Here is a 16,419-nt window from a genome sequence, read left to right as displayed (position 1 = left end):
ATAATTTTTTACGATCGCCATAATAGTGTTTTGCTTTTTTTAGAAACCTCGCTCTCTCATGATCGCAAATGCAGCAGCGATCACCTTGCCAAAGCGAAATGAAACGCTTCTGTTCTGATCTGTCTTTATTTCAATGGTAATGGTGTCAATGTGGTGTTTACTGACAGGGACGTAATGAGGTTTATCGTAGGTGATGGTAACAAACTCATTGTTCCTTCCTCGGACCGGGACGCAGCGTAACAGGGGTACAGAAAAGTCCCCCACAAACTGGTGCTCTACAATATCCGTGTACAGATACAAGGAGTTAAAACCGCCTGTGATGTCTGCCGAGAAGGGAAATTTTTGGACGTTGCGTTTGGGGCCCAAACCCAAAATGTTAGCTAGCTCCCCGCCACTAGAAAACCCGTAAATAAAATTGGTAGATTTAAGTCTCACTTTTCTGCTCACAGGGTCGTAGTTCATGACCACCTCAGGTGGTCCGGGGTGACGAGCCACGGCGCTGTTCATATGCTCCAGTAATTCAGGTATGGTCGAGTAATAACCTCGTCGTAGGACAAACTTCCACGTCGTATCTCCAAAGGTGATTTCAAAAGGGGTGTCTTCATTAACAGTATTCCAACTGTGCGGGTACTGTATTTCCACTAACCCCACCTCCCAAGCACCAGGGAGATCCAAGGGCTTAATTAGCCGTATTGTAAAGTTTGAAATGGTGTTTTGGGGAAAAACTGCAGAGCTGGCATTGCTGGGCAAAGTGATGTAAAACCCGCCATCACTCATTATTAATTTTCTCTGTCTTTTGCAGGAGGAATTTTTTCTGTTTCGTGTCTAAATGTCACAGAGCTGAGAAGCTTCCACCCAGCTGTTAAACTTATCAGGCCAACCCAACCATTTCACCAGTAGCTGTTTTTTTCTCCCTTTTCCTTTCTCCGCTAGAATTTTTCAATCCTGTAAATCCTGTCTCGTTTGGGGTTTACTTTTTGTAATTCTTCAGGGTAAAAAGATCCAGTAACTGCCTCACCCTCATAATCTTTTAATCGGTAGACAGGTCTTTGGCTCCTGGTTAAGGCTTCATCCACTATGAATATCTCATCGGTAAACATCTGTTCATAACCTTTTTCAAAAGCGCCTTTGGTTTTAGACAGTCTCACGTGGTCACCTTTTCTAAAAGGGGCAACAACCCGATTTATTTTAAAAACATCTCCGTAAACCGTTTTCCATACCTTCAAAGAATTTGAAGGGTTAACATCAAGGGGTCTGGTACGTATAGTTCTGTGAAAGCTCTGGTTGTAACTCTTTATAAAGTCAGGTAAGACGTCAATGTAGCGAAAGGTGTTATGGGCTGTAAAATATCTCCACATCCTAGTTTTTAAAGTCCTGTTAAATCGCTCCACAACCCCTGCTTTAACTTCATTATTAGTAACAAAATGCTGAACCCCATGCCGCTTTAACAATCCACTTAAAGGTTTGTTTAAAAATTCTTTCCCCCGATCGGTTTGTAATTTTTGAGGCACGCGCCCTTCGCTAAAAATAGCTTTAAAGGCCTTGGATACTTCACCACCCGTCTTGTCTTTTAGGCCTAAGGCCCAGGCATATTTGGATAAAATGTCTATCACTGTTAAGATGTACTTAAAACCGCTGTTGTGTTTGGAGAATCGGTGCATATCCACCAAATCTGCCTGCCACTGTGCATCCACATCTGAAACAATGGTCTTGTTTCTTTTAAAATGTATTCGAGCCGGTTTGTGTAAAGTGTAAGCATCCTGGTCTAAAAGCCAAGCTGTTACTTGTCTTCTATTTAAAGTTTTACTATGCTTTCTAGCCTCTTGAAAAAAAGGGTTCACTCCACCAAAGCTCCCAACTTCCCTGGGATTGTAATATATTTTCTTTAAAAGAGCCGTCGGCGTAGACATGCCTGCTACCGGTACCGTCTTTTACTACCACAAGTATAAAAATGGACACACTCATATTGACACATTTTAAATACAATTTATTAATTGCCTGGTTTAACATAATCTTTTTGTTTGTTTGTTTGTTTTGTTTTTACAGACAGTTGTAAAATGGCCGCCATCACCCCCACGGTAAGTCTAAGCTGGTTCATTCTTCCATTTTGTTTTTACAGACGCCTGTAAAATGGACGCCATCACCCCCTGGTAAGTCTGAGCTGGTTCATTCTTCCATTTTGTCCTTTTTTTGGCGGTGAAAAGGACATGAGCAAAAACAGCTAATGTTCGATCTATTTACTCCCACCGGGTTACTGATACGCAAGTTCTTTAAGGCGTCTAGAAAGGCCTCGTCGAGCTGTTAAAAAATTAAAAAAAAAAACAGTATAAGTACACCAACCGCTTGGTTGATTTTTAAATTTACACAAACCCCATTCCTAGCCTCATTACCTCCTCCACCCCCGCCGTTTCTTAATCATTCATTTACCTGAGCGCCGTGTTTTCCGTTTGCCTTGTCCACCGGTAACTCCTCCGAGCGGCAATCTGAGGGGGTGGACAAAGAGAGGCCATCAGGCTCATCGGGGGGCCTCACGAGGGTGTCGGGTTTGGGTTCTGACGTATCCATCAACGGATGGGAATTCGGGCACCCCTCGGTCACTCCCTCCTCAGAACTGTCACTGACGTAGCGCCTGCGCCACATAAGTATGGTGCTTGGGTCTAAAACAAAGTCCGAATTTCTGACGGGGGTGTTGAAGGAGTCCATGTTTCCTCTCAGCAGCCTTTCCGCGCTTTTCTAAAAACCCCGTGTCCTTGATAAGAAATGGCCTCCTCTGTCCGGCGCTGGAACTTATAGGGTAATGGTGCTGCACACGGATTGGCGGTGGGCCTTGGGAGGAGTTCTTAGAGGGGTCACATGACCCCCCTCGCTTCCGGTCACCCGCCCCGGAAGCCACCCTCATTGGGCAAAATCTCTTCTCGGGGTGGTCCTTCCGGGACAAAACCCCTCCTGATTGGTAGAGGGTGGTGGGAGGAGTTCTTAGAGGGGTCACATGACCCCCTTTGCTTCCGGTCACCCGCCCCGGAAGTCACCCTCATTGGTCAAATCTCTTCTCGGGGTGGTCCTTCCGGGACGAAACCCCTCCTGATTGGTAAAGGGGGGTGGGCGGAGTTCTTAGAGGGGTCACATGACCCCCTTTGCTTCCGGTCATGTGGCCATCTTGACCCCGGAAGTAATACCCCCATTGGGTGGGACTTTCGGTGACAGGTGGGAGGGTCTATAGGGGTCAAGGGGCGGGGTTAGGGGCGGGGCTAGGGTTTGATTGATGGTAGGGCCCTTATACTACTGGGGCATTCTGCTTCTTGACTGGCAATGGAATTGGGCAAACCCCACCTCCTTTCTCTGCTTCTACAGAGTGCAGGGAATTAAACAAGGGTCTGATCAAGCAATAGTGACTGACTGACCCAGTGCTCTCCTCTCAGACACTTGGGGATCAGCCAAGGGGACAAGGAGCAGAGAGACACCCAGAGCCATAATCCTCTATTAACTCACCCACCTGGGGATTCTCCTCATGCCACATAGCAATGGCTCCATGTAAGACACTCAAATCATGGCAACTAGCGAGGTTCCGATGTGGGACCTTTAGCACCAGCCTGTCCCACTGGGTGCTGGATGAGGAACTCTGAGCTGTAAATAAGGAGTGGGCTCTTGTCCTGTCTCCAGGAGGCATCTACTGCAGGGACCCCAGCCAGTTCCACGCCCTGAGCTGTGTCATACCCTGCCATAGTGTCCTTACCTCCCCCACCCTGGCTGTGTTCTCATAGCCCAGGAGCCTGCTGTCCTGGTGCCAGTCGTGGCACCACAGATCTTCTGCCTCATGTATGGTCAGCCCTGGAAGAGAGAAAGAGAGACACTTTGATCATTCTGGTTGCAGTTTCTGTGTCCTTCCAATCCCATTGGTGGCTGCACAGTGGAATGGAGAAGAACAGGGCAGAGAGAGACTTGTCCTCCAGTTGGGGTCAGTCTGAGAGAAATTGTCTGGGGTCCCATAATCCACCTGTGGTCACTCTCAGTCCCCTATTGGGTTCCGTGTGCCAGCGGGTTCCTTACCCCTCTGTTGGAGCAGCAGCTGGTACAGCCGGTAAGTCCCCTCCCTGGCCTGCCGGCTGATGTCCTTGTCTGGGTCACTAACAAACAGAGCCAGCTGTGCCACATGGTGACCCATCCTAGGGAACTCTGCTGAGATCTAATGGAAGGGAGAGGAGAGGGGACTCCATCAGCATTTTCCTGTCAGCTGCCTGTCCCCTCTGGGCCAGAAGGCTCCTTCCCCTTAGCCCCTCTGCTGGAGATGCTGGGGGAGAGGAGCCTGAGATAGACCCTTCATTTGCTCTGCTGCCAAGGGAGCCAGGAGCTGCTTTGGGATGCCAAGCAGGGGCTGGAGCATGGTCCCCTTAAAGGCCCAGGGACAACACTTGACCAGGACAAGAAGAACTTGACTCAAGTCTATCTCATTCCCTGCTCTGACTCTGCCTCCCCAAGAGGAACACTCCGAACCCACAGCCCCTGCAGCAGCAGATCCTACAGCCCATTGGAGCCAGCCCGCCTACGCCTGGAGTCAGGAAGCTGGGGTCAGAGGTCACTTACGTCAAACTCAGGGAGGGTGACTGCTAATCTGAGCAGGGCCATGCTGCTCCTAATGGCCCTGGCTCTCTCCTGGGACACCCTGGACACGATCCAGAGGTTGACATGCTGTGGGGAAAGGAGGCAGGTCAGGATTAATGGGCAAGGCGTGTTTTGCAAATGAGCCCCACCCCCCCAGTCCCAGGGGCTGAGACATTATGCACAGGGGGAATAGCTGAGTCATTGATCACAGAGCTTTAGAAGGGGATTCTTTCCCCCAGGATGCAGCTTGTATCCTGCAGGTGACAACTTGTCAGGGTCTCTCTAGATTGGAACAAGGTTCGTGTCGGGCTGGTCCCATCCTCCGAGAACTTCTGATTCCTGAACAGTTCACCAGAAAGGAGACTGAACCCTCGCCCTTCCCTGCTACTAAAATCCTTGGTGGGATGTAGGGAGTCACTGAGAGCACAATCCCCCCAGGAACTTCACAGCATATCAGAGCGAAGGGCTGATTCCCTGGGGTCCTCCTGTTTCTCTAGGAAGGAGCGTGTGCCTCTTCTCTGAGAACCATCTCCAGAATCTCATGGGGTGTGTGTGTTGGGGAGGTGGGTTTTCAGACTCTCACTCCCCCAGACAGCCAGGAGCCCTGTGGAACCAGGCAGAACTCTGGCTTGAAGTCCCAGCTCCTTTCTCTGTCCCTCAAGAAAGCAGGACCTGACACTGCATTGCACTGACCTCCCCAACCAAGGGCACCCCACTGGGGACCCAGCTAGGAGGACAGAGTAGAAAATGGATCTTCCAGTCTCTCCTTACCAGTCCCCCCAAGGAGTTAAGCTAAAATTGGTTCCCATCCCTGCTTATGGGGCTCACCTCCAAGATGGAGTGGAACCTGTCTCCGTCTGGGGACTCTGCCAGCAGGTTCCCCAGCATGGCATCCAGGAGCTCTGGCATGACTTTGTGCAGAGCCTGCAAAGCATGGGTTAGAGTTAGGGAAACTGGGCTTACGCCTGCCACAGGATGGGAAGAGGGGTCTCTGGGGAGCACTGGTGAGACTCCCAAACACATATCCTGGCCTCTCTCCTTCACATCCCACTGCAGGCAATTAGCAAGGATTGATGACACCTGGATCTTTGATCCATGAGCTTAGCAGGTCTCTGCAGAGGGCCTTGTAGGCAGAAGAGGATAAAACAGCCAAGTTGCGATGGATGGAAGCTGAATTGCTAGGCAAAACCGGGCATATGAAAGAAAGAAATCCCCCAGGGAGGGGTAATCCTCTGGAGGGAAGGATCCAACCCTGCAGCTTGTTCCATCTTTGCTTACCCCACCTTTAAATCTGGAGCTCCAGCGAATCAAGGGAGCAGGGACCAAGGACCACTCTGGAAGAGGAGGAGGACGGAGGAGGAGGATGTACCTGGATGTTGATGGTGTCCTTCTCCGTGCCCAGGGTGAAGACGGAGCGAAGGGCAGCTCGCAAGAGGTGGGTCTCTAGGTCAGGCTCAAGGGCTGGTTTCATGGTGCTGGCAAGAGAGGAGCTGCTATTAGACTGTGCAGTATGGGAGTGGGACTGTCGCCAACACACGAAACCACAGGGATGTAGGCACAGGCTGGCGAGAATGGAAAGTGAGGCACTGAGCTAGGAAATGACAAGGCCAAGGCCTCACAGACAGACAGTGGCAGGACAGGAATAGCGCCTGTTCCCTGGAGCCTGCTGCCCCTCCTGTATCTGAGCCCGGGAGTGAGCCCCTCCCCAAGGCCCCTGGAATGTTAGTGGAGTGAAAGGAACAGCCCAGCCAGGAGAGAGTGAACCTTCCCGCCCCACCAGCTCTGCCAGAGGAGCCACTCCTGGGAGGTGACCTGGGAGTGGGAGAGACAGTGACTCCCAGCCTTGGGCCTGAGCAGCACTGGGGTTAGGGGAGCCAGTGGGGGTGGGGGGGGCTGTCTCGGTACCTGAGGTTGCCCACTGCAACCAGGGAGTTGGCGAGGATGGCACTGGGTGGAGAGTCTTTAGGAAGCTCCTCAATGAGCTCCTGTGAGACGCGAAGGAGACAAAGGAGCGTGAGAGATTCGGGCCCTACTGACCCCTCCCAATGAGGAGATTACACAGCCAGTGCCCCACATGGCCAGCAGGATCCCCCGCTACCTCTTGCTCCTCTGATTTCTTCCTGCCCATCAAACTTGTCCCCCTTCCAGGATTCTTGCCCAGCTCAGTCCCAATCCCCTTCTTTCCTCCTCCCTGTCCAAACTGCCCCCATTCAGCACCATCCCAACTACCGAGCTGGGACCATGTGATTCCTCGTCCCCCAGTCTCAGCTGCCCTCCAGCCCCACAGTTCCCCCACTGCCCAATCTCACAATTTCTCCCTTCTCTTCTCCCCAGCCTTCAGCCCCAGCAATCCCTGCCCTCTGCTGCCCCCTCCAACACCACCCAGCCCCCACCCATTAGCGCGGCGATACCCCTGCCAATCCCATGTCTCTCTCCTCCCTCCAGCTGCCAGATGACATGTCTCACTCACCACAATCCTCTCCACCAAAGCCGCCTTGCAGCAGCGCAGCTCCAGTGTGTCCTGCCCTCTGTCCTGCCCAGCAAGTCACGCGGGGCAGATGGCCTGCAGGAACATGAGCTGCTTCCCCTCATCCTGTACCCATCAGGAGTGGGGTATAGCGAGAGAGAACCTGTTAGCTAGGGACCTTCCTACCCCACCCACACCAGCTCCAAGGCTCAGGCCTCAATGGGGGATTGTGGGGACCTGCCTAGTGTCCAAATACCCCACGACTCCTACACAAGCAGGATCAGGAACTGGGACAGTGCCTGTGGGGGGAGGAGACCTCGGCTGTTGTGGGACAAACACCCCCATTTTGGGGGTCCCACATCATGGATGTAAAAGGGCCCCATTAGGGGTGGTGGATCATCAGGGACAAGCCCCACAGCAGGGGGTGGGGATGCTGGGAAGGGACAGGACAAACTTGGTTCCAGCCCAGGTGGGGAACATTTGTACCTTTTCTCTGCACTGGAGCTGCTCTCTGATGACCTTGAGAGCAGCTTCATCTGTGGACATGTCCAGCCATTCCTCCTCCTCTGAATCCCTGGGGGTCCCTGCACAAGGGAGAGAAGGTAACAGGGTGACGCCTGCTGCCACTTGGGGGCAGGAAAGGGGCGTGGTGGGGAGATCAGGATTAAAGACCCCCCTTCCCACCTCAGGCACTCAGGGCAGATCGGGCCCCACACCTCCCTCTCAGGGATGCCTTCAGCCCCCAACAGCTTCAGAAGCCCATAGCCGAGAGCCCCCCCCCCACTGTCCAGGACTCCATGGGAGGTGCCGACTCCCCCAGCCCCGGAGCACCAAGAGATAAAGTGGCAGCAGCTCTTCATGCCCCCACCCCCAGTTCCCCTTGCTGCAGGGGCAGCTGTGTGACTGCTGCTGGTGTCAGTGGAGTTCACGTGGCTCAGACCAGACACCTGGGCTGGGGACCCCCCCCCCCGCCATATCACTGGGAGAGTGTCTGGGCCCAGGGTGTTCACATCCCCGTCCTCAGCCCTCCCTGAGCCCAGCCTGGCTCCTCACCTGGAACAAAGCAGCAGCGTCCATCGGCGTCGCTTCTGCCAGAGTCCCAGGCGCTGCTGCTGTCCCAGGCTGAGCTGCTGGTGCTGGGACAGGGATCTTCCACCTGGGCTGAGTCCTGTCTGTGAAACTGCATCCTGAGCCAGCTCCATCTGGGCCTGGTCAGGGCCTCTCCCAGCTCGGTGCCTGTGCCGGGAGCTGGCTTTGTTTGCCAGAAGGTTGGGCACTTCCGCCTTTTGGCCTGGAGCGGGGACGGAGAGGTGGCTCTGCCCCTTGGGAAGATGGCAGCTGCTTCCCTCAGGCTCTGGGCCACCTGCAGAGCCTTCCTCCTGAACCTCCGCAGGAGCCTGGACATCCTGGAACCGAGCGGGGAGCAGGTGTGAGGCTGGGCTCAAGGCAGCCTTTCACTCATGGGCCTTTTCAGTCCCTCCTCAGCCCTGCTCCAACGTGAGCAGCTCCTTCTCCCCCCACAGGAGTGCAGGGAGTGCAAGCTACACACACTGCCAGGAGTTCACTGCATGATCTGCTCCCAATGTTCCCCCTCCTAATCCCTGCTGCTGCTGCTGCAATATCCAGGAAGTCTCATCCTGTTAGAGCAATAGGGTCAGTCCCAAAGACCAGCGGTTACTCTAGACAAGCAGCCCCCTCCTGTCCTCCCAGGCCACACTCCCCCGCCCAGGCTAGAGAAGGAACAGAATCCAGGAGTCTGGACTTCTCCTGCGAAGCCATTCCCCATGTCAAAGTCACAAAGACCCGAGGCACAGGAAGACCAGGGCCCTCCTCATTCCCCATTGATTTCCATGCTCAGCAGCTCACAGGGTCTTGCCCAGCTCAGAGACTCTCAGCCTGGGGAACAGTCCCACAAGGGAAGGGCTGGGAGCCCCATTGCTGGGACCTTTCCAAACACACTGGAGATGGCTCTGGAGAAGCCCCTGCCCAGTCTGAGAGTGAGGGACTCTTGGGGGCTGTTTGCAAATGAAATCCCCCTTTGGAGATGTTCTCTCCCCCTCTTTCTGCCTCTCCTCAGACAGACAGGGGAAGCCACCGAGGAACCCTAATGCCACTCACTTGCTTTAGGTGATGGTATGATGGATGGCAGATGTTCAGGGTCAGCAGATGTCCCTCGCTCTCCTCCTCACTCTCCAAGCCCAAGGCAGGCTGGTGAGGATGGTGATCTGAGGAGTTACCCTGCCCAGCCAGCAGGCAGGGTGATGACACTAGGGCGATCGACTGGCTGTGAAAACAAGAGTCTGTCTTATTGCCAGGGGACGGAGAAAGTCAGCCAGCAGCAGCGGGGTGCAGAACACTGCCCTAGTCTGGAGGTGACAGCAGCTCCAGGATCCTGACATCCCAGCACTTTACACACCTTCCTGGAGCCTCCCAACCCCCCTGGGCTGTAGCCATGGGACCCCAACCCTACTGATGGCAAACAGGACTCAGCTACCGGCTCAGGGTCACACCAAGCGTCAGAGCCATGGATGGACCCCTTCCCTAACCACTGCTGCACACTCCCTCCCACAGCTGGCAATGGCAACCAGGACCTAATGTCTGGTCCCCCTGCCTTTGAGAGGGAGCATCACTCCTGCTTCCATTGCTGCCTATTGATCTGTGGGCCTGGGCAAGTTGCTCCCCCTCTCTATGGCTCTCTGGGACTCACATCCCCAAATAGGGTTTAAAAAAGCCAATGGTTAAAGTTTGGCCCCAACTCTTTCTTGTTTCTCTACACCAGCCATTTTAGCAAAGTTTAGAATTCTTGATGTTCAACACCTGGAAACGTCCCTTTCTCCTTCACAGACAGCTTGAGCCTCCCTCCTCGCCCAGGCTCTCTGCTGCCTGGAGTTAGAGAATTGACCCTATTCCCATTGCACCTACCCAAGGTGTCACACAGCAAAGCGGTGACAGAGCCAGAAAGAGAAGCCAACAGTCCTGACTCCTGTTCTAACTAACAGACAACAACCCCCATGGAGGCAGGGATAGAGCTCAGGAAATATGGGGTGAAAATTTTCATGGGAACCGTTTTCTGCCAGAAAATCCATTCAGACTAAACCACTTTGTTTCTTGAAATCATAACACATAGGATGAAAATTCTTTGCAAACAAATATTTGTTTGAAAAACAAGAGCATCTCCTGTTTGTCACAGTGCATTAAACTGTCTCGTCATACGCAAAGAGGAAACACTGTGATCTAGAAAGTTAGATGAGATGCTTCAGGCTGAGCTAAGTAGTTGCTGCTCTTAACAATTTCAAAAGAATAAAATACCAATCAAATAGAATATTATGTCATAATCTGATATGGCTCAATGTGATAGGACACCTCCTATTCTGCACTGCTACCAGTGACAATGGATCCCCATCATCCACCCATCACGAGGTAGGTGGGAGAGGATTGTTATTTGTACTTGACAGAAGGAGAAACTAAGGCTGAGAAAGGAGCAGTGACTTGTCTTAGCTGATGCAGCCAGTCAGTAGCAGAGTTGCTCTCAAATGAGCTACAGACCAACAATTGTTCATAGTAACTATTCAGCAAATATTTTAGAAGAATTGGAATGTTAGAGAGGATCGTAAACTGCTCCAAGACAATGAATGGAGAGCAGCATCAACACTGGTCAAACATACAAGTGGTTGTGACTTATTTGCTTGGTCATAAAAGAGAACAACAAAGACCAGAGTTTCCTCCCTGTCAATAGCCCCCTCCTCAGCCAATCAAGGTTGAGACTTTGAGGGGTGGGAGGCTAAGGGTTCTCATCAAATAGCCCAAAGAATGGCGCAGGTCACCACCGAGGGGATCACTCTCGGAGCACTATTCCAGTCTCACCTCTCTGTGAGGGCCTCCCACAACCGCTGCACACACAGAGCTCCTGGTGGTGGGAGGAGAGCAGAGGAAAAGGACAAAGAAAGCAAGAAGAGAAAGGTAGGAGGGACAGAGGAAAAGGGAAAACAAAAAGGAGAAACCCCAATGTCCCCAGTGATTCTAAGGGACAAGTTGTACGTTGGGAATACAATGTTGCCACCTCAATCTAATGTTTTCCATTCCTAGAATTCAGCTGGCACTTGATGGATCAGACTGAACAGGTTCCAAAGATGGTCCTCCTTGCGCTCACATACGTGAAAGTGAATTCTCTCTCAGTCCTCAAGAAGAGACCTCAGGAAGGAGATGTGCTAAAGCAAAGTTACAGGGATCTCCAAGGTTGCCCCTGTCCTGCACCCCTGTCCTGCCTGGCTGATGTCAAGATCTCTCTGTGAGATCATCGCCTCCCCACCACCTGTGTCCAATAGGCTGAGGTCCTGCCAAAGGCCCTTGTGATGTCACTGCCACACCCACCCCTCCCCTGCAGTGCTGATGTCCTGCCCCGTCCAACCACATTGGATGTTTGAGCTGCTTCCCCTGGATCACCCCACTCAATGACTCTTCATTGTGGGGATGACACCGACTACACAGTAGAACACAAGAGGATCTTCCCCAGGCTGCAATCAGGCTTTCATAAGTTAGTAGACTTTATGGCCAGAAAGAACCATTAGAGCATTTAATATGATCCCCTGCGAATCTTAAGGCCTCCTATATGTCAGAAGAGCTGGGTTTTTCTTTTACTCAAACATTTTCCAGAAAGGCATCTAGTCTTTATATAAGATCTCAAGAGATGGAGTGGTCATCATTTCTCTTGGTAGTTTGATCTAACGATGAATCACCCTCTTACAAATCTGGGTCTTATTGTCATTATACTTTTTCTGATTTCTGCTTCCATCCATGGAGTCTTGTCATGCCTGTCTCTGCTAGATAAAAGCCCTTTTATACTCAACATTTTCTCTCCATGAAGTCAAGCAACTCACCTCTCATTCTTCTTTTGTATATACTAAACAGATTGAGCTTTTTCCAATGTCTCATTATAAGGCATCATCCCCATCACTCAGTTATGAATCTTTTCTGTACCCGCTCCAATTTTTTTAACATAATATTTAAAATGTAGACACAAGAACTAGATTCAACATCCCAATATCAGTCTCACCAATGCTGGATCACTTCCCTTTCCATACTCACTACTCTATCCATCCAAGAATGGCTTTAACCTTTTTTTACCACAGTTTCACATTGACCGATTATGTTGAGCAGCTCGTCCACTATGGCCCCGAAATCCTTTTCAGGGTCACTGCTTTCAGTGGACTGTCCCCCATTCTGTAGGGTGCTGCCTGACTCCTTTGTGACTGGAAGTATGGGTTTGCATATGGCTTTATTAAAACTTAATTATTCAATAAATCTTTTAGAAGAACTAGCCCATTAGAGAGAGAATCATGAATTGCTCAAAGACAATGAATGGAGAAATGCAGCAAGAGCAATCAAACACATGTTTGGCTCTGGCTTATTTCCTTGGTTTGAAAAGAGAGTAAGGACCTGAGTCTCGTCCCTCACAATAGCCCCATGCTCACCCAATCAGCATTGAGACTCAGAATCAGAAAGCTGAGAGGTCTCAACAGATGTCGCAGGTCACCACTGGAGGGAGTCACTCTTAGAGCACTATTCCAGCCACATGTCTTTGGGAGGGCCTCCCGCAATGAGAGTTGGAGTGTAACTCCACCCCCACATACACACACACTCCACATGCACAAACAGGTTGTGGTGGTAAAAGGAGAGCAGGGGAAAAGGACAAAGATGCAAGAGAAGACGAGAAAGGAGGGAGAGACAGGAAAAGGGAAAACAAAAAGGAGAAACCCCAATGTCCCCAGTGATTCTAAGGGACAAAGTCCTAGGTTGGAAATAAAATGCTGCCCCTTTCCTAAAAATCATCTGGCACCTGATGGATCAGACTGAACAGATTTCAAACCTCTTGGAGGCTCTTACCTTCTATACAGAGACGTCTGTTTTCTAGCAAAATCAAGAAAAGAAAAGGAGAAAACTCCAAAGAGGGTCCTCCTTGCGCTCACGTACATGAAAGTGAATTCTCTCTCAGTCCTCAAGGAGACACCTCGAGAAGGAGATGTGCTGAAGCAAAGCCACTGAGATCTCCAAGGTTGCCCCTGTCCTGCACCCCAGTCCTGCCTGGCTGATGTCAAGATATCTCTGTGAGATCATCGCCTCCCCACCACCTGTGTCCAATAGGCTGAGGTCCTGCCAAAGGCCCTTGTGATGTCACTGCCACACCCACCCCTCCCCTGCAGTGCTGATGTCCTGCCCCTGTCCAGCCACATTGGATGCTTGAACTGCTTCCCCTGGATCATCCCACTCAATGACTCTTCATTGTGGGGATGACACTAATTACACAGTAGAACACGAGACGCTCTTCCCCATGCTACGCTGAATTGTTCATAAATTAGTAGACTTTATGGACAGAAGAGACAATTAGAGCATGTAATCTGACACCCTGCATAGTGCATGCTTTCTGTATAGCATGATAGCTAGTTTTTCACGAAACACGTTCCAGAAAGGCATCTAATCTTCATTAGAAGACATCAAGAAATGGGCAATTCCCACCACTTCCCTTTCTAGTTTGTTTCTTTGGTGATTCATCCTCACTGTTGAATATTGGTGCCCTATTTCTAATATGAATTGATCTCTTTTGAGTTTCCAGCCACTGGGTTTTGTTATGCTTTTCTGTGCTAGATTAATGAGTCCTTTAATACCTGATATTTTCTCTCCATAAAGTCACTTCAACACTTCAATGACATCACCTCCCAATCTTTTTCATAATCTAAACAGGCTGAGCTCTTTCAATAGCTCATGAGCAGGCATTTTTCTCCAGCCCTCAAAACGTTTCATTGCTTGTTGCTGCCCCATCTCCAATATTTCAAAATCTTTTTCAAAGGTGGATGCCAAAACTGGATGCAGTATTCAAGGATCAGTCTTACTGATGGTGTGTCACTTCCCTGTGCTACTCACTGCTCTTTTCCTACATCTAATGATGGCGTTAGCCCTGTTCACCACAGCATCACACTGGGTGCTCATGTTGAATGGCTTGCCCAGTATGGCCCCTAAATCCTCTTCTCAGTTAGTGCTTTCCTGGATACACGTCCCCATGCTGTAGGTGTGGCCTGCATGCTTTGCTGCTAGGTATAGGACCTTTCATTTGGTTCTTTTCAAACTTGTTTTCTTTGAATGTGGCCAGCTTATCAAGGTATCCGATTGCTCTGTGTCACTGCCCCATCCTCAGCATTAATTACCACTCTGCTAGTATTTTATCACCCACCAATGTTAGCGGCAGTGATTTTATATTGTGTTGCAGTTCATTGATAATTATTTTCAAGAATTAATCCTTGAGAGCCTCTTCATATCCTGAGTGCTCCGCACAGCAAGAAAAGACCGCCCAGCCCAGCTGTTCCATAGGGGCTAAGCACAGAACAAACTTAGGAGCTTGTGTTATCCAGAGATTCTGAACAACAGGTGGGGGTCATCAGCTTACAAAGACACTCTAGACCAGTAGCGTAGACAGGCCCCAAATGTATCTAAGTTTCCTGTCTTGCAAAATAGAAGAGAGAAAAAAACATAACCTTGGTTTGCTTTATTTTATAGTTGTGGAAACTGAGGGACACAGAAGCAAAGAGATTCGCTCATGGTCAAAAAGCCAGGAATAGAAAATGGCAGATCTGCTGCTAGTCAGTCCTGGTGTTTATCCTGGCCTCTCTGCTTCAGCTCCAGTAACAACCCAAGAAGAGGTTTTCGTCTTCTCCATGTTCTTTAACTTCACGTCACTGCAGAAGAAAGATTTTTTCTTACCAGCTGGCTCGAATGCATGTAGATGTCTTTCCAGAAGATGTGCTCTGGCTCAGTCACATGTCCTAGGTTTTCTGGAGGAAGCACTCGGTGACGTTCTAGGGCCTGTGTTATACAGAAGATGGACATAATGGTTCTTTTGGACCTTAAACTTTTTCTTTTGCTAGGAGGATAATGCTGGACATTTTCTCACATTCATTTTCCTTTAGAATAATTTAAATCCAGTCCAAAGGATTTCCTCTTCCATTGTGTCTTCAGCACCTTTCATAGCAAACAGTTACTATTAGCCCACAGGTTTCCAGTTTCAGGCTGTCCCAGGGTGAGATGGCCATGAAAGGGGTGGCAGCTCAACTGAACCTATCTGCAGGTGAAGGGAATAAGTGCAGGGCTCACATCAGAAGCAGCAGCATGTAACTAGGATCCAGGCCTGTTGGGTGATATAAGGACAGCCTGTGCTCAGCCAGGAGAGAGACCCTCAATGGGAGCAGGCCTGGGAGGAGGATGGATAGTCCTTTAAAGGCAGGTTAAGTTCACAGTAGGGGATGGAACAGCCAAGTTGCTAGGGATGGAAGCTGGGCCTCCTGGCAGTGTCCAGGAACAAAAGCACAGCATCTGCCAGGAGGGATCCTGTGAAACGGCACGCCCCACTCACCTTCCTCCCTAGACCCTCCGGACCTTTTCATCGGGCCCCTGCCCCGTGGACCTGACTGTCCCCCACCCCTCCCGTGCCCTTTCACCTTGAGCCGGCTGCATGATTTGCAGCCAGTTCTGTTCCAGACCGTACCAAGGAAACATCTATACATGCTCGTGCTCCACACCCTTCACTTCCTCACCCTCGCGTCCCACCCTGACACAAAGGGGTGGGACCTCCAGCTATCTCTCAGGGCTGAGAAGTCCCAGTGGACCACCCTGGTTACGAGTCCTGCAAGGGATATCAGTTGGTGGCTCCTCCACAGGGTTGTGAGCACAGGCATGTACTTCACGTGGTTTACCCCTATGCTGGAGACCTGCCCCTTCTGTGGCATAAGGGAAACTCTGGCACACGTTTATCTAGAGCAGGCCTGCACAACATACGGCCCGCAGGCTGCATGCAGCCCATGGAGGCTCACTGTGCAGCCCATGGGGGGATTCTAAATCCCGTGCACACGGCGCTCTGCAGGCAGCCCAGAGCCCTTTGAATCCCGGCCGCGGCTGAGATTTAAAGGGCTCAGGGTTCTCCGCAGCGGATTCAAAGGGCTCTGGGCTGCCCGTACCGCCGGGGAGCTCTGAGCTCTTTAAATCTCAGCCGCGGCCGGGATTCAAAGGGCTTTGGGCTGCCCGCAGCGGCGAGAGCCCTGAGCCCTTTAAATCTCAGCCGTGGCTGGGAATCAAAGGACTCTGGGCTGCCCACAGCCGCGGGGAGCCCTGAGCCCTTTAAATCTCAGCCGCGTCCGGGAATCAAAGGTCTCTGGGCAGCCCAGAGCCCTTTGAATCCCAGCCACGGCTCCAGCGGATGGGCTGGGGCTGTGATTTAAAGGGCTTGGGCTCCCCTCAGCGGCAGGAGCTCTGGGCCCTTTAAATCCCTGCCCCAGCCCTGCAAAGCTCCGGGTTCCCCCAGCCACTAG

The 16,419-nt window shown here is 51.2% G+C and overlaps 1 protein-coding gene and 1 long non-coding RNA gene across 7 annotated transcripts; one reads left to right on the top strand and one right to left on the bottom strand.

Moving 5' to 3' along the window:
- Window positions 1-1,488: 1,488 nt before the first annotated feature.
- Window positions 1,489-13,124, bottom strand: LOC120384087 (maestro heat-like repeat-containing protein family member 1). 6 transcript variants are annotated; one of them, XR_005588624.1, is made up of 12 exons: window positions 12,950-13,124; window positions 9,185-9,350; window positions 8,120-8,472; window positions 7,553-7,650; window positions 6,505-6,584; window positions 5,969-6,074; window positions 5,428-5,523; window positions 4,582-4,686; window positions 4,048-4,183; window positions 3,490-3,828; window positions 2,428-2,483; window positions 1,489-2,298 (listed from the first exon to the last, which is right to left on the bottom strand). XR_005588624.1 is itself a non-coding variant. In XM_039502477.1 (12 exons), the coding sequence occupies exons 3-12, from the start codon at window positions 8,469-8,471 to the stop codon at window positions 2,280-2,282; spliced, it is 1,143 nt and encodes a 380-aa protein (XP_039358411.1). In that variant the 5' UTR covers window positions 8,472-8,703; window positions 9,185-9,350; window positions 12,950-13,124; the 3' UTR covers window positions 1,489-2,279. The 6 variants fall into 6 exon arrangements, 4 of the variants coding, with proteins under 4 accessions (XP_039358411.1, XP_039358410.1, XP_039358412.1 ...); XR_005588623.1 differs by having other exon boundaries at window positions 3,494-3,828; XM_039502477.1 differs by having other exon boundaries at window positions 3,734-3,828; window positions 8,120-8,703.
- Window positions 11,467-15,059, top strand: LOC120384088. The gene is made up of 2 exons (XR_005588625.1): window positions 11,467-11,600; window positions 14,615-15,059. It is a non-coding gene; the product is annotated as an uncharacterized LOC120384088 (long non-coding RNA).
- Window positions 15,060-16,419: the final 1,360 nt, after the last annotated feature.

Source organism: Mauremys reevesii, linkage group 15, assembly GCF_016161935.1.
Source record: "Mauremys reevesii isolate NIE-2019 linkage group 15, ASM1616193v1, whole genome shotgun sequence".
NCBI lineage: Eukaryota > Metazoa > Chordata > Testudines > Geoemydidae > Mauremys > Mauremys reevesii.
This window is presented reverse-complemented; position numbering and strand designations above follow the sequence as displayed.

Coding starts and splice junctions, on each gene's coding strand:
- LOC120384087 (XM_039502477.1), bottom strand. CDS start 8,471: ATGTCCAGGCTCCTGCGGAGGTTCAGGAGGAAGGCTCTGCAGGTGGCC. Junction 7,651..8,119: donor ACGCTGCTGCTTTGTTCCAG/GTGAGGAGCCAG, acceptor TCCCTTGTGCAG/GGACCCCCAGGGATTCAGAG. Junction 2,484..3,733: donor ACACAGCCAGGGTGGGGGAG/GTAAGGACACTA, acceptor CCACCCCCTCAG/ATTGCCGCTCGGAGGAGTTA.